The 18,113-nt window shown below is 43.0% G+C and overlaps 1 protein-coding gene across 1 annotated transcript in view; it reads left to right on the forward strand.

Moving 5' to 3' along the window:
* CD109 (CD109 molecule) overlaps window positions 1-18,113 on the forward strand; it is a 138,332-nt gene that overhangs the window by 30,783 nt on the left and 89,436 nt on the right. Inside the window, exon 5 of the mRNA XM_080806381.1 lies at window positions 2,972-3,097. Within this exon, the coding sequence (XP_080662507.1) occupies window positions 2,972-3,097 (126 nt within the window). The remainder of the gene's footprint in view (window positions 1-2,971; window positions 3,098-18,113) is intronic.

Raw genomic sequence — 18,113 nt, forward strand, 5'->3', positions numbered from 1 at the left:
TGCTGCCTCAGTAGCTGACCTTCTCGATGAGAGGGCCTTCAGAGCCCTTTCAGCAGTGGTAAAAACTTGCCCTAATTCCGGCTTCCTGCAGCTAATCTGGGCTCACACTTTGGAAATAAGTGCCTTCGACACTGGCCTGGCAGCTGGCTCAGGGGGCTTCTGCCCTGACTTCCTTCTTGAAAGGAAGGAAGTCCTTGTCCAGGGGAATGACCTTGCCTGGGGAGAGGTGTTGTTGGGGTTCTATCTTCCGATTGCGCCCTGGCCCTGCAGCCTGGAGCAGCTGGGGCAAAACCACGACCTCATCCCTGGTGAGGTGAAGGGCCACCTTGTTTAAGTGACTTGACTTCTCCAGTTCTCCACTCTAGACAGACCCTGGGTGCATCATCCTGGACTCTAACGAGTGGCCAAAATTCTCTGTGGGGATGCATTCTGCAGCCAGGGAGCTTGTGGCTGGAGACATTCTGGCCCAGGCAGCAGAGACTGTGCTGAGCTGAGACACCTGAGAGAGATCCTGGGCCATCTAAAGGTGACTCTGAGAGCACAAGGGGCCACTTTCCCAACACGTCCAGCTGTGGTGGCTGTGGCGGCTGTGCCAGGGACACGGTTCACATGGTACCTGGCAGTCTTGCTTGCGACATCGCAGGAAATGATGACGTGCGAATGCGGGGTTCTGCTCTGATGCCCTGTTCACATCCCGATGTGTTTCTGCGCTCTCTGTGTTTTTGGTGACAGGCCTAGGTCTAAGACAGGCTTGAGCAACCGGGGAATTATCTCGTTCACTCCCAAACCTCCAGATCCTCTGGACAAAGTCATCAAAGACTTCACTTAGGATATCCTTTGCTTGTGAGGCCGTGCCGCCCCCCCCGAAAAATGTGTACCCTCAAATGTGTACCAAAAGAATGCACCAGCAGAGTACGAACATTCCTTTCTATACAGTTTAAATGACACTGGGAATTACTGTTATTTTTTTATTTTTGTCAGATGAACAGAAGAAAAATGGTATTTTTTTCTCATTTTCACTTGCATTCCCTTTATTATTAGACAGCATGTATTTATTCACTGTTTGTGTTTTTTTCCTTGGATTTTGAGTGTTTAGACTTTGTGGATCTCGCATGCATCAGGCGGTGGCAGGCACAGGAGAGCCGACTGCTGATTAGAGTGCCTGTCCCAGGAGTTGGCCAAGGGTGGTGACATGCTTAGTCTCGACTTGCTTTTGGTTTTCGGTTTTAACAGTGAGTTTCAGGCTTACTAGACTGTACCGTATTCAGTTCTCAGCATTGTACTTAACCTATGACTTTCACGTTCTCCCCCACTCAGGAAGAGGGGTTTCTTCTGGCTTCTAGTAACTGGGCTAACCCACTACCTCTAGTCAAAGGACAGAGCATAGGAATAAGGGAAAATATTTGATCCTGCTCTCAGGAGCTCACAGTCTGTTTGGGAACAAAACCCCCCATATATTAACCATGAGTACCTTACATAGTAATATGTTCTCAAAAGGGGTAAACTCCAGGTATCCTAAGGCTCTCCAGGAAGTGGCCATTTCATCTGCTGGTGGTGTGGATTGGAGGCAAGATACCGGAACTTATTGCACCGACTGGACGGGAAGGGAGGGCATTCTAGGCAGCAGTTGTAGAGACCTAGATGCAAAGGCTTTTGGGGGTGAATTGAAAACAGATCTGTGTGTTTGGAGGAAGATGAGCTTAGGAATGTAGATGGAGTCAGACTCCTAAGTTCTGTACGCTGTGTAGAGGAGTGTAGACCTCATTCTGTAGGCAGACAAAAGCCAGCATCACCTAGTGGTCCAGCATAATGATCACAGCCGGTGTGTCTTCACTGCCTGTTGTGTCAGCAACGGGACCAAGCATGTTGACCACTTTGTCTCAGTCTGAGATTTATGTTTCAGATGGATAACACTGTCGGCGGTGGGGAGGATGTCTTGGAGGGGCGACACTGGAGGAGGGAGATTAGTGGTGATGGTTAGAAAACAGGCCGTGCTGGCTGGATGTGAGGATGGAAAGGAGGAGAAAGATGAGAGAGAGGTTAAAGAGCCGGAGCTGACAGGGCTGGGAATGTGAGAGGGATCCGGGATGGCTGCTGGATTGGCTTGGATGAATTCTGCGTGAAGGGATTATTCCCTTTCCCTGTTGTCTGGGAGAGTCTAGGATGGAAGGGTTTTTCACATATCCGCTTGGGTGAGCATCTCTGTGATACATTTTTTGGATTTAAAGGCACATGGGTTTGAATCCTGAATTTACCTATTACTTACAGTTGAGTGCTTCCCTAAGCTCTCTAGGAATCTGTTTTCTACTATAATGGGAGGACAGTCCTCCCCTGGGGGAGAATTACAGATTTAAAAAATTTTTTATTAAAGATTTTGTTTACTTATTTGACAGAGAGCATGCACAAGGAGGCAGAGGAGGAGGCAGAGGGAGAGGGAAAAGCAGGCTCCCCACTGAGCAGAGAGCCTGATGTGGGGCTCCATCCCAGGACCCTGAGATCATGACCCGAGCTGAAGGCAGATGCTCAACCCACTGAGCCACCCAGGCGCCTGATTGGGTGATGTGTGATTGTAATGACTGAGTGATGTGTGATTGTAATGACTGAGTGATGTGTGATTGTAATGATAAAACACAGTGCCTGACACACGGTGGGCCTTAAATACACGAGGCCTGTGATCTCTACAGTTAACAGTAACAACACAGGTTTGGTGGTGTTCGTGCCATTGTGTTCCATGTAGAAGGATATATAGTTCCGAGAATTAAAAGGTGGAGCAGAATAAAGATGGGGAGTATGAGAAAGGAAGAATTTTGGTTGTCTTCTGTCTCGTAGTATATAGCCAACATTTTCCAAAAACTCTCTATGGCCATATTTTGGATGTGCCTGGGAGTGCTTCAGGGCATCATTCATAACCAGATAGGGTACACATGTACACGGCAGTCTATACAGTTAACATGTACGGTTTTCATTGTAGGACCCCAAGTCAAATTTGATCCAACAGTGGTTGTCAGAACGAAGTGATCTCGGCGTGGTTTCCAAAACTTTTCAATTATCTTCCCACCCAATACTTGGTGACTGGTCTATTCAAGTTCAAGTGAATGTGAGTATAAACGTATTTTTAGGGGGAATGCTAAGATGATTTGAATAGGTTAGGTGGGGAAATAGCTCCAAAGTCATTTATTCAGCGAACAGAAAAATGTTAATCTGAACATTTGGACAATTTAGGCGGTTTATTTTTAATTTACTGCGTTTTTCAATGGGTTAGCTTTCATTGTAACATATTAAAGTTCTAGTCATTACTGCTTTTTTCTGTAATATAATGTTTGAAAGTTAAAACATTGCATTTTAGTGTAAAACTGATTAAATAATGTTTATTTTATTTATTAAGTGTACACATTGAGTATTTTAAAACTAAACAATGAATACATAGTTATTATTTGGCAGATTTTATGTCTCTGAGTGATGAGATTGGATTAACCTACTTTATCTTTGTTTTAAAAAACAGTGATTTTGGGAGGTAGGTGGGGGGTGGGGTAATTAGGTAATGGGCATTAAGGAGGGCACTTGAAATAATGAGCACTGGGTATCATATGCAGCTGATGAATCACTAAATTCTAACTCTATGGATAATAATACAGAATGTATAAACTAAATTGAATTTAAATAAAAAATTAAAAATGAAAACCACAGTGATTTTAAACAACCACACCAATTTTATGTTCCCTAGTCCTCTTTCTCTCCAGCTTTTCCACATGCTTCCTTTGTTCACTGCCAACTTTTGTAGCTCTGAGACCCAACAGGGCAGGCGCACGGCAACATCCTCATCTTTCTGCCTTAGGTTTCCTCTTGCACATCACTGTGTGATGTTTGAAGACTCACTGAATATTTTCCCATTTTCTTCGATACTTATTAAAAAATGTACAGATATGAATTTTGAGCTCGTATGAATATGAGCTTTTAAAAATAGTTCTGTTGAAGTAGCTTCTCACTGTTGACATTTTGGCCACAGCGCTTTTCTGCAGGCCTTGTCAGGTGCGCTGGAGGATGTTTAGCAGTATCTTTGCCCTCAGCCCACTAGATGCCAGGAGTAGCTTTCCCTTCCTTCCAAGTGTGACAACCACGCACGTCTACACAAACAGTCAAGGTCCCCAGGGGAAAATACCCTCTCTCCCCTGAGAACCACTTTATTAAAAGGAATAATCATTCACTAACATCAGACCTTTAGTGGGATAGAAGTACCAAGTACTTCATCAATAAAAATTAAAAAAGAGTTTCCTCTTTTGGTTAACGTATTTTGGGGTGATATCCTAAAGGCAGAACTCGTCCCTCCTCGCCAGCACGTGTTCTGAGCACCCACGGAAAGATGAAGAGCGCCCGTCGGCCTGCGGAGAGGTTGTGCTGTGGAGGGAGACACGTGGGCAACAAGAAAATGTAGAGCGGTGCTTGGGGGTTGTTGGGTGATGCGTTCTGGGGGGAACAGATGTTTGTGCTTACAGAGAAGGAGGAGCTTGTATGTTTGGGAAACTTCAGAGAGAGAAAGCTGTGTGTAGAGGCAGGGAAAATGCAAGAGAGCCTCACAGGTCTGGGGGTGTGGGAGAAGTTTGGTGTTCCTCGCACGTGTGGAGAGGGATGGGAGTTGAAGGTGAGGACGTACACATGAGTTCGAAGGAGTTTGGGATTTATTCTCAGTTCCCACCTTTGATTTTACCTTAAACTCTCTAGGATCAATTGCTTATTTATCCATCCATCTGTACATCTTTCCTTCTGTTCTTCTGTTGAGTATGTGGTGAGGGCTTTCAGGGCAGTGATACAAGGAAGTAAACACGCGGCATTTGTGTCCTTGAGGACTGTCGGTGTGCTGACATGAAGATTAGGATAAAAGCTGACTAACACAAGCGTGACAAAACCAAGGCAGTGCAGCAGCGGGAAACCGCCAGGTGCTGGGTCAGCGAGCTCTGAGGTCTGTCAGAAGCTTCTAAAGAGGGTTTATTGTAAGGATGAGCATGGATGCTTCTGGGGACACTGCTCCCTCTGTCTCTTGTGGCCTGTATCATTCTCCTCTTGCTCTTCTGTCAACCTTTAAATCCGAACCGGTCGCAGTGGCTCTGCTAAATAGCCATCATCTCAGAGCCCGGCAAGCCAGCGTCTTCACCCGTGGCTGGCAAGTGGCGGACATGCTTCCCTTGGGTCAGCTGTCCATTGTTGGCCCATCTTGGGGCAGCTCTGCACACTGGCCAGGTGGGGTCACAGTCTCCAAGGGGTAATTTGTTCAGAGAGTGGTGACCAGAATATGTACCAGAAGACAGAGGGCAATAGAACAGTGGAGAAGATTTTGGAAGATATGAGGTCGTAGGTTAGAAGATTTTCAGGATTTCTCATGCCGTGCTTTGTGGACTCGACCCATCATGTTGCTTTGGTAGGAGAAAACCACAAGGAAATGTAGGTGCTTACGAAATTCAAATAGTTGACATGATTTGGCCTTTACCGACCTCTAAAGCCTTGTCAAGTGCCACCCTTATCCTTGAACCCTGTGCTTTAGACATTTTATGTCCTTTAAGTTCCTTAAACTCACAGTTCTTCCTGATCCCAGAGCCTTCCCATGCTGTTCCCTCTGCCTGTAATTCTCGAGGCTTGCTGTAATTCTAGAGGCTTGCTTTTGCCCTTCGGGCATCATCTAAAATGGCCTGATCCCTCTAGACATTCCCAGAGCACTCTGTGCTTCTCTTGCTTCATTCATGTCACTTTTAATGGGTGGTACCTACTAGACTGTGGTCTTTTGGGGCCTGTTCATGTCTGTATCTCCGTGACCTAGCGCACATTTTGCACTTGGGTGTTAGTCAATATTTATTAGGTGAGTGTATTAAAGCTATATGATAATCATTTGTATTGAACTAAATGTAATTTCCCCTTTTCCACATTCTATAATGCATCTTCGTCTTTTAGAAGACAAGCATATTGATCAGGTACTTATTGTTGGTGATATATTTTTTCCCCCAATTTTATTGAGGTACATTTGACAAATAAAATGATAGGATTTTTAAAGTGTACAGTGTGATTATTTGATAGACATACATGTTATGAAAGGATTCCTTCCAGGTGATATAATGTTAAGGCACACACTAGAGGAAAATAAACGCTTTAATTAAGAAAAAAAAAAAAGTCTTTTAAAGGCCACCAGGGGTCAGTATAATCAAAGAAATGTTATGGGACACAAACCCAGACTCCATATTTGTCTCTGGTTTTTATCTTTCCTTGACTCCTGCATAGCAGTCAAAGACTGTTTATTGCTTATTATTAAACTCTTTTTTTCCCAGCAGTGAATAATGACTCTGGTGAAAATGTATTTATTATTTAAATAGTCTACCACGGTAAACTATATTTTTGTTTTTCTAAGGCAGTGACCATTCTCAGTATAAATCTCAGGGAGGAGAAAATATTTATTTCAGAAGAATGTTTGAAATTCCATTTGTCTCTAGAAATAATATGGAATGATCCTAGTATTAGACTTATCAGAGCTTTGATTTGTAGTGACTGTGCAGATAATCAGTGTGGCATTCTTTTTTTTTTTTTTTAAGATTTTATTTATTTATTTGACAGAGAGAGATCACAAGTAGGCAGAGAGGCAGGCAGAGAGAGAAGAGGAAGCAGGCTCCCCGCCGAGCAGAGAGCCCGATGCGGGACTCGATCCCAGGACCCTGAGCTCATGACCCGAGCTGAAGACAGCGGCTTAACCACTGAGCCACCCAGGCGCTCAATCAGTGTGGCATTCTTAAATCACACTTTTGGCTAGGTCAGGGAAAGGATCCTTTAGGTGAAGTACACTTGGTGGGTTCCTTGGCATTTCTGCAACTATAAAATGTACCATTATGTGAATGAGTCATTTACTATATGCTAGCCTACCTGGATTACTTACATTGCTTTTGACCTTCAAGTAGTGCATTTTACTTTCAGGATTTTAATAATGAGTAATTATTTTGATTTAGTTAAATTTCTAGGTTTTTATTATTTTTATCTATCGTACAGTATATAATGGTAGAGCATATTAAGTTCCCTATATATTCGTAGACCTGCATTTTTTACAATGCCAATTTAATTAAATTGCAAAGCTACTCATGATGATGATAACTTTTTAAAAATATTATATTTTAAAAGATTTTATTTATTTATTTGACAGACAGATATCACAAGTAGGCAGAGAGGCAGGCAGAGAGAGAGAGGAAGGGAAGCAGGCTCCCTGCTGAACAGAGAGCCCGACGCGGGGCTCGATCCCAGGGCCCTGGGATCATGACCCGAGCTGAAGGCAGAGGCTTTAACCCACTGAGCCACCCACGCGCCCCTAAAAAAAAATATTTTATTTATTTTTTGAGAGAGAGAGAAACAGAGAGTGAGAGAGATAGCGAGAGAGGGAGAGCACAAGCTGGGAGAAGAGGGAAAAGCAGTCTCCCGCTGAGCAAGGAGCCCGACACGGGGCTCGATCCCAGAACCATGGGATCATGACCCAAGCCAAAGGCAGATGCGTAACTGAGGCAGGCGCCCTGATGACGGTAACTTTTAAGCTCTTTTAAAGTTAGTAAAATTTAGTAAGAGCACTGATTTTTTAAAAAAGATTTTATTTATTTATTTGAGAGAGAGAGTGAGAGCGAGAGAGAAAGAGAGAGAGAGAGGGAGCACAAGCAGGGGGAGCAGCAGGCAGGGGGAAAAACAGGCTCCCTGGGATCATGACCCCGTGCCTTAAGGCAAATGCTTAACCGACTGAGCCACCCAGGCTCCCAAGAGCACTGATTTTTTATGTGTGCTGCTTCTGCATGTACTTAATTTCTATACCTGCTTGGAATGTGGACAGTTCTTTGCTGCGATGGGGACTGTGCTTCTTTTGAAAAGAATCACCACCCTTTCTACCTCTTTCAGCTCCCTGCCCCCATCATCTTTTCTCTCTTAACTTCAGGGACACTGTGACTTCCCCTTAGAAGGAAGAAATTAATTTTAGCTGTAATACCTCTTCACAGAAGTGTGTGTTACAGAGTTGCTATATTTCAGATACATTCGAGGACAAGTGGGGAAATGTGCTCCAATTTAATAATCATCTTACAAATATCCCTTGGTCAGTTAACTTGTGAGAGTTAGACATTGCTTGTATTTTCATTTTTTTGTAGTACTTCTCTAGGTGTCTTATCTCTCTAGGTATCTATCTCTTGACTCGGATCCTTGGCTGTCCCAAATAGTTGCACGTTTTTTTTTTTTTTCATTTTTAAAAATTTTGGTAAAATAGATGCAGAATTTACTCTCTTAACTATTTAGGGTACAGGGCAGTGGTATGAAACATACATTGTTATGCCTCCCTCCCTGGGCTCCATCTCCCAAACTCTTACCCTCTTGCAGAACTGAAACTCTGTAACTAAACACGACCTCCTCATTCTTCCTCTCCCCCAGCGGGAGGCAACCATCGCTCTCCTTTCTGTCTCCGTGAATTTGACTATTCTAAGCACCTCATACAGGTGGAGTCATACAGTATTTGTCTTTTTGTGACCGGCTTATTTCACTTAGCATGATATCCTCAAGGTTCATGCAGATGGTTGCACATGTCAGAATTTGCTTCCTTTTTAAGGCTGAAAAATATTCCACTGTATGTGTGTGCCAGGATTCATTACAAATGGTCTTGCATCTCTGATTTAAAAAATTGTATTCTAGGTTCCTAGAATACAAAAAATTGTATTCCTGGCTTAGAGGTTTTTTCAAAGAACTGCTAACGTTGGTGTGTGAACAGTAGGCTCCTGGAGCGGGGAGGGATCTGGCCACCCCAGCCCGCTCCCCAGAGGCACCCACAGCCTCTGGGTGACCCAAACATGGGTGCTCATGTTCCTCTGAGAACCCGAAGGGAGAGGGAGTCACAGAGAGAATCCTGCCCAGTTGATAATCGTAGCCCTTGCCCTTCTCCAAGGTGTGGTTGGTGGAAGCCTGTCTTCCCTTCCAGAGGACTTCCCGCAGCTCAGCTGACCACCTGAGGTTACGCTTGCTAGAACCTTCCAGTGGTTCTCAAACAGCAGTGTGCCTGAGAACCAGCGGACTGGCGAGCTTATTTAAGATGCCCAGTTCGGGCCCCGCCCCCAGATCACAAGTCAGTATTGCTGGCATGGGCCCGAAGAATTTGCATTTTAAATAAGCACTCTGGGAAATTCCATTTGTCTTCTGGACCACATCTTGAGAAGTGCTGATTACTGTCCTCAGCCAGGCAGCCTTCCTTTCTGTCCATTCTGCTGAGAGGCAGAGTCGGGTGATGTAAGAGGCGCAGAACGGGAGACGGGCCTGCGATGCAGTCTTTCATTCTCTACCGGGGAGACTCTGAGCTAGACTTTGCCTCTAGGTAACGAGGTGACCCAAGCATGGGTGCTCATGTTCTTCTGAGAACCTGAAGGGAGAGCGAGTCACAGAGAGAATCCTGCCCCGCTGATAATGGGAACTCAGAAGCAGTCCACCTTGAATTGCTCCTTTCTTCATAGCACTTGGCATCCGTTCTTGCGAGTTAGTTGTTGTGGCAGGGCTAGGAAGGGTTGCTAGGGGCACCAGCTTCCCACAGCCTTGCAGCGTGCTCCTTATCTTTCCTGCCTTGCTGCCTAGCTGCTGCCTGGCTGGGTTCGCTTCCGCTGGAGCCCTTTGTCCTTTGCAAAGGAGCATGTCTTTGTTTGGACAGTTCCTGTCCTTGAAGCTCTCTGGAGTAGCATCTGGTGACCCCGCTCCTGGCTTGTGCTGACAGCTTAACAGAAAGCATGGAGCGATCTGTGACAGCTCAGAAAACAGTGGCATCCTCTGGAATGTGGACGGGGCTTCCAAAATACTTTCACTAGCCTCCCCTTGAAGGAAGACTGCTTTTTTTGGGAATCGCTTCAAGTCCTTCCATGTGCAGTGAGAAAGGCAGGGAGGGGAGTCGGTTTGAGGATTTTGGTTTCTTACAGCAGCAACGGGCAGAGGTGAGCACCTCGTTCTCCATTCTTCTCTGGGCCCTGATACACATCTCTACTACAGCACTTGCCAGTCAGGGTAGCTGTTTCCTTGTTTCCTTGTTTTATTGTGGCAAAATATAAATAACATAAAATTTACCTTTGTAGACACTTTTTAAAATTTATTTTTAAATTATTTTTTAATTTTTTTATAAACATATAATATATTATTAGCCTCAGGGGTACAGGTCTGTGAATCGCCAGGTTTACACACTTCACAGCACTCACCATAGCACATACCCTCCCCAATGTCCATAACCCCACCACCCTCTCAATACCTTTGTAGCCATTTTTAAGTGTATCATGTTCAGTGGCATCAAGTACATTTATATCCATCCCACCGCCAGTTTCCAGAATTTGTTTCATCTTTCCAAACTGTGATCAGTGTAGTTTTTAAAAATGACTGCCTTGTTTATTAGACTGTGAGTTCCTTGAAGATAGGAGTTCTGTTTTATTAATTTTCATATTTATTCTGTCTAATGGAGTATCTGACCTTTTGTGTGAACTCGTTCATGCTTGAGGGATGAAAGAATGAATGAATGGTTTCTCCTAGGCTATTGACATTGGTTATTATCCTTTGCTTTTTTTTTTTTTAAGATTTTATTACTTATTTGAGAGAGAGAGAGAGAGGGAGAGTGTGCACAAGCAGGAGGAAGTGGCAGAGGGAGAGGGAGAAGCTGGCTTCCCCCTGAGCAGAGAGCCGGATGTGGGGCTCGATCCCAGGACCTGGGATTATGACCTGAGCCAAAGGCAGACAATTAACTGACTGAGCCACCCAGATGCCCAGTGGTGTGCATTTTAATTTCTGGATCCCAACCTAAGTTTTGTGAGGAGTTCCTTGTCTTGTTCTTCCTCTCCAAAAGCTGCCCTAGGACTGCCCTTCCTTTCAAGTGTGTCTTACCTACGGCTCTCTTCAGGTACCTCTTTTTGGCATCAGGTGGAAACTCTGAGATCAGACGTTAGCATGTCCTGATCCTCAGTGAAATGGAGGATCTCGGGAGGCTGTCAGCCTGTAGCAGGTTTCCCCAGATCCATCTCTTCATTTTATGGAGGAGGAACTGGAGAGCAGGGATGTGACCTGGTTAGGCTTACACGGTGTTGTGGTAGCATCAGGGCTCAAAGACAGATCTCCTGACACTTTCAGCTGTAGAACATTTAACTATCTAGTATGTGTAGCAATTGCTGTTTAAAGATGGTCACCTTTTTGGTTGAGTTGAGATGTTAACAGAGCTTGCCGTATGCATCGGAGGAGAAGATGCCTACCTCTGTGACATGATTCACGGGTGCCATACAATCACTCCTTCACACATTGGCCTTTTTTTTTTTTTTTGGCTTTTTAAGTTTTTATTTTAATTCCAGTTAGTTAACATACAGTGTAATATTAGTCTCAGATGTACAATATGGTGATTTAACACTTCCGTACATCACCCTGTGCTCATCATGACAAGTGCCCTCCTTAATCCCCATCAGCTATTTCCCTCATCCTTCCACCCCCCTCCCCTCTGGTAACCATCAGTGTGTTCTCTATAGTTAAGAGTCTGTTTCTTGATTTCTCTCTCTCTTTTTTCCTTTGCTCATTTGTTTTGTTCTTAAATTCCACATGTGAGTGAAATTGTATGATATTTGTCTTTCGTTGACTGATTTATTTTGCTTGAGCATTATACACTCTAGCTCTATCCATGTTGTTGCAAATGGCAAGATTTCATCCTTTTTTATGTCTTAATAATATTCCACTATATATGTGCATGTGTATATATGCCACATATATTTGCCACATCTTCTTTATCCATTCATCCATTAGTGGACACTTAGGTTGCTTCCATAGTGTGGCTATTGTAAATAATACTGCTATAAACATTGGGGTGCATGTATCCTTTTGAATTAGTATTTTTGTGTCCTTTGGGTAAATACCCAGTAGCATGATTGCTGGATCAAGGGTAGCTCTATTTTTAACTTTTTGAGGAACCTCCATACTGTCTTCCACAATGACTGCACCAGTTTGCATTCCTACTGACAGTGCCCGAGTTTTCCTTTTTCTCCACATCCTTGCCAACATGTGTTGTTTCTTGTATTGTTGATTTTAGCTCTTCTGACAGGTATGAGGTGATATCTCATTGTATCTTTGATTTGCATTTCCCTGACGGTAGGTGATGATGAACATCTTTTCATGTGTTTGTTGTCCATCTATATGTCTTCTTGGGAGAAGTGTCTGTTCATGTCTTCTGCCCATTTTTAAATCAGATTACTTGTTTTTTGAGTGTTGAGTTTTATAAGTTCTTTATATATTTTGGATTCCAACCCTTTATTGGATATGTCATTTGCAAATCTTTTCTCCCATTCAGTAGGTTGCCTTTTAGTTTTGTTGATTCTTTCCTTAATCGTGCAGAAGCTTTTTATTTTCATGTAGTCCCAATAGTTTATTTTTGCTTTTGTTTCCCTTGCCTCAGGAGACATATCTAGAAAGAAGTTTCTATGGCTGATGTCAAAGGGGTTACTGTCAATGTTCTTGTCAAAGATTTATTTATTTGAGAGAGAGAGAGTGAAAGAGTGTGTGGGAGGAGGGGCAAAGGAAGCAGGAGAGAGAATTTCAAGTAGACTCCCCACTGATCACAGAGCCCTCTGTGGACTTTGATCCCATGATCCTGAGATCATGACCTGAGCCAAAATCAAGAGTCTGATGCTTAACCACCTGAACCACCCAGTTACCCCTGCCTATGTTCTCTTCTAGGGTTTTTATGGTTTCAGGTCTCATATTTAGGTCTTTCATCCATTTTGAATTTTGTGTGTGTGTGTGTGTGTGGTATAAGAAAGTGGTTGGGTTTCATTCTTTTGCATATAGCTGTTCAGTTTTCCCAGCACCATTTGTGGAAGAGATTGTCTTTTTTCTATTGGATATTCTTTCCTGCTTTGTCAAAGATTAGTTGTGGGTTTATTTCTGGGTTTTCTATTCTGTTCTATTGATTTATGTGTCTGTTTTTGTTCCAGTATGCAGTGTATCAAATGGTTATATCTTTTTTTTTAAAGATTTTTAAAAAATTTATTCATTTGAGAGAGAGAGAATGAGAGAGAGAGAGAGTGAGCACAAGAAGGGAGAGCGTCGGAGGGAGAAGCAGACTCCCCACAGAGCAGGGAACCCGATGCAGGACTCGATCCCTGGACTCCAGGATCATGACCTGAGCTGAAGGCAGTTGCTTAACCAACTGAGCCATCCAGGCGCCCTTCAAATGGTTATATCTTAATGTTATTATAGTTCAATATCAAAACAGTAAAATTACATTGATAGGATGTGTGTGTATAGTTCTGTAAGATGCTTAGTTTTCAATGGCAGAGGGAGTTTGGGAAGATTACAGCTCATTGGACTCTGCTAGTGGCAGTCCTGGGTACCAGGGTAGGTCACTAAAATGAGTACTGTGTCTGTCGGGTGGAGTGATAAAAGGAGAAATGAGCAAGAAATGGAATTATTTTGCTTCAAGGGTAACTTTTCCATTCAATACAAAGTTGTAGCTACATTTCTGCTTTTTCATCTTGTTAGAGATAGGTGCCCAAGAAAGGGGGTCATGGGGGCATATCTTTAAAAACTTTTATTTTTTCCGATTTTCAGGAGAAACAAGGTTAAGTGGATGGTTTTTGTTTGTTTGCTTGCTTGTATTAAAGGGAGTGTGTGCTTCTAGTTAGCACTTTTCTGCTATGGAAACCAGTTTGTCTCTTGTACAGCATAAATTTGTACTGCAGATGGAGAAACCTTTTAGAAGTATGCATGTGCTTGTGGTATGGGTGTCTGGTCCACCGTGGAGTCTTACATGGTCTATGTCTTTGTTATTGGTTAGATCCATTTTCCCCAAGTCTTCTTACTATGAGTAACTATTAGGTATAGACTAGTTTAGTTCCAGTCTTGATGAGTACCAGAATATTTGTCATTGTTTCTAATGAGAGAGGGGATTCAGGAAAATGCTGTCTCATGGGAGGGATTCTGGCCCCTCCCTCCTCACTCTCGGTAGGTAATCTTTCTTTGTACTTCATAAACAAAGCAGAACTTGTTAGATAGGAATTTTTTAAATTCCTCTGCCAGATCTATGTGTCTACCTATGTGTGTGTGCCCATCTCAGGGTCATCCTCTTTCCAGAAAAGATGTAATTCTTCATATCTAAGACCAAAACCTCAACCTCTTCCCTGGCTTCTTCATATCTAAGACCAAAACCTCAACCTCTTCCCTGGCTTCTCCCTTCTACTTTTTCAGAAATCTTAACAGTATTTATGATTTCTTCTTTCTCCATCTTCTACCTGGATCTCTCTCTGTCTCCTGGATCTTTCCACAAAATCTAGTCTGTTCAAATCTCTTACATGATTAAGGGAAAGGGAGAGAGAGAGTGAGATAAAGAGAGAGAGAGAGAGAGTGTGTGTGTGTGGAACAGAGAGAGATTGGGAAGGGTCACTGAACTCTGCCCCTAGTTTCCTTTCCAGTAACTTCACTTTCTTTGTCTTTCCCATTCTAGCCAATCCACCAAAAAAAAAAGGGGTTGTCTTAATCTCTTCCACAGCTGTTTGGGACTTAGGTTTCTTTCTACAGGTTTGCTAGTCTGAATTCTTCTCCTTATCTTGTTTTGTCATTTATTCTTTCTTACATATGGGCATATCGTAAGGTTTGGCTTTAAGTTTCTTTCATTTCTCACTCCAGACCATGTCATCCATAGATATGGTTGTATTTTCCATCTATACACTAAGAACTTTCGTATTTGTCTGAGAGAACACAGACCTCTGTGTTCCAGGCCTTTATAACCATCAACCTATTTAACATCTCTACTTGGATGTTTTAAAGGCTTCCTAATCTCCTCACGTCTGATATTTCATTCTCATAATCTACCCTCATCACATCTGGCTCTTCTCCAGCATTCTCTAGCTTATTGAATTACTCTACCATCTATCCAGTTGTGCAAGCTGGTAACCTTGGAGTTACTTGGGGTTTTCCCGTCATCTCATGCTCTGTCACCATCCTAATTACCCAGACCTTCACTGATTCCCATAGATAGTGTCCTCCAAATCCATCTACTTCTACTTCTCTTTATTTCCACCTCTACCTTTTTTTGTCCAAGCCTCCCTCATATTTCCCCCAGATATTTGCGATGTCTCTTAATGCATCTCCCTAAATTTGCTCTTTTCCCCTTGCAACCAGTTCCCTACACAGCAGCGAAAGTAATGTAATCGTTCAATTGGATCGTGTTCTTCCTCAGCTTAAAACTCTCCACAGGCTTTCCATTGCCCTCAGAATAAAATTCATATGTTTCACCATGGTCTACATAAGGCCCTGCTATGGACTACTTTTCCAGCCTCATCTTCAGAGGTCATAATTCCCTATAAATTTAATTCACAGCTTTTATCATTGTCTATAATTATATATTCATGTGTGTGATTATTTGATTAATATCTTCTTTCTACCAGATTAGAAGCCTCATCCTGGGCAAGTGTATCTCTGTCACTGAGCACAATGCTAAGTGTACTTAGGTGCATTACTTCTCTGTTGTAGGGTGGATGAATGAATACATTTGCTCTGTTTGGGCTGCAGTTCTCTTAACGCTGATTCAGCAGCTCTGGGGTGGGAATGGGGCATCTCTGCTTATTGAATCTACCACAGTTGATCCTGATGCCTGGGCTGAAAACCCCGGGAGAAATATGTTGCAACTACAGTGTGACCACAGATGTTTAGACTCTAAACAGGAAAGGCAAGGATCATGTGGATGTTAACCAACATTTCCGTTCTTTCGCACATCTATCATTTCTCCAAGTAGGTCAGTATCCACTGACACTTTTATGGATGGTGTTTTCACTGTGAATTCTTGATAATTTTTAAGTTCTTTGCTAATTTTGTGGTGAAAATGAAAGAGGGAAAAAGATGAGATACAACACAATTACTGTTCTGTAAATATTATGGTAAAGCGTAGGAAAGTTAATAAGCATCTGCATAAAACTAAAAATAAGGAATTTTCCTATTGTGTGTTTGGTGGGAAGAAACACAGTTAGTAAACATCTAAAGACGATAAGACACAGACCCTACTATGAAGGAGCTTAGAGTCAGGGAAGTCTTCATGTAATAAATGCAGAGCATTAGATTGGGAGTTACGTGAACGTGGGGCCTTATGCTGTAGTCGAGGGACTGTGGACAGGTGGTGTCAGCCGTGGATCTGTTTCCTCAGCTGAAAATAAGTCCTGTAAAAAAAAAGTCCTCTTGGGGCAGAGGACTTGTAAGCCTCTTCATGCCTTTAAAATTCCGTGCTTCAACTAGATGGAGGTGAATGACACTGTAGAAGTCAGACGGGGACCATGGCGGTAGAGGTGGCATGGGGCTTGGAGCTGGGTGAGTTGGGGGCAGACACTTGCCTGGAGTGGAGGTCCTGCAGGGAGTAATAGTCAAAGAGGACTGTGAGAAGAGTGTGTCGGTCGAGGTGTGGAACATATTGGATATCAGGCTCATGTTTTAGATTTCATTTTGTGCACGGGTGGAGGGGGGCTCTAAAAACTTGATTTTACTTTGAATGTTAATGTTACAAATTTCATGTAAGACTTCTGAGGACAAAGAAAGCAAAAATTATGTGTGAATGAGTCTCTTATTATAAAAGATATAAAAATTGCACTTTTATTATTTTCCTCCGATTATACAAGTAATGCATGCTCAATATAAAAACGCTGAAATATTATGCAGTGGACAGAATGACATGCTTACGAGAAACCCCTGGACGAAAAAATATGTCTTCATTATTTGTTGTCTTGTTGGCTTCTGTAGTATGACATGATTGCAGTAGTCTTTCAGGAAGATCGCAGCATGTCGGGGTGATTAAAAGGAGAGGAGCCAAAGACAGGGAGAAGGCCAGGGGCTTAGTATCATTGCTTTGCAAATACAGCCTATACAGCCTACCTTCTGTGTTAGGTGATAACAGTCTAGTCTGAAGGTAACAGAGGGTTGCTTTAGGGGAGCAGCATGAACTCAAGAAGAATGGGTGAATTCAAGAGACACTTTAAAGGATGATTCATCAGGTTTAGGCACTGATTAGATTGTGATTGTGAAGGGAAGAAAGAGGTGTAAAAGGTGTTAAATTAACTAAAGAAGGCCATTAGACAGGTGTGGTTCTGTTCCCATGGTGGACTGCTTAAGCAAACTAGACTCTAAGTCTGTAAATCCCTCAAGGTTACGAAACCAAAATGCTAGGGATAACCAGTCACAAACAGCTAACGAGTCTTCAAGTTACAGCCAGTCAATACTTTCCTTACTTACTTTTCTCTGTGAAAGTTTCTCCCTGAGCTCCTGTTGGTAGAGGTTGCCTGACCCCTTGCGGTTCAGGACTGCCCACTGCCAATCAATTTTTGTTCACATAAACTCTTTAAAATCTTTAATGTGCTTCAGCTTATCTTTTGACGAGTTGACTCTGGAATTTCAAGGGTGATCTTTGGGAGAATCATCTGTTACAAGCGAAGTCAGGGCCAGAAGCTTGGTTTAGGGGAGAGAGGGGGCAGGCTGATCAGAGGGAAATCACTACATTTAGCAGCTAAACAGAGGAGCCACCCAGAGCACCAGAGAACGAACAGCCAGGTTTGGAATGAGAAAACCCAGAGTGCAGGCACAGAGCAGAGGAGATGGGATTCAGAGAGGGTGGCCACAGAGTTAGGTGCTGCACAGGCCTCCAGGAGAACCTGGCCTGAAAGAGAGGCCACGGGCAATTAGCAGAGACAAGTAGCCATCACTTACTGAGCACCCTTCCAGACCAGTGACACGGAAGAGCAGAGTCCAGGTGACAATAAAGAGTATAGACAGCTCATTTAAAGCTTTTGTTTCTAAGGAGAGAATTAATATAGTATGTTGTGGGCACAACAACAAAACACCATGTGATTTTGTTCATATTATGGTAAAGTAGACATTTGTGGAAGAGTGGAGAAATCTAGGTTCTAGTGGGAAACTAGGAGTCAGAATTGTTGGTATCCTTTGCACCCCAGCCTTTCTTAACATGAACAGCTGGCCAGTTTGGGATGCCCAGTTATTTGTGTGGGACTCTGACATTGAACATGTATAACTGAAAGGTGCAATACGAAAACCACAGCATTATTCTTTTGCTATTTAGTCTTGTTCTTTGGGAA

Source organism: Martes martes, assembly GCF_963455335.1.
Source record: "Martes martes genome assembly, chromosome: 6".
Lineage (NCBI taxonomy): Eukaryota > Metazoa > Chordata > Mammalia > Carnivora > Mustelidae > Martes > Martes martes.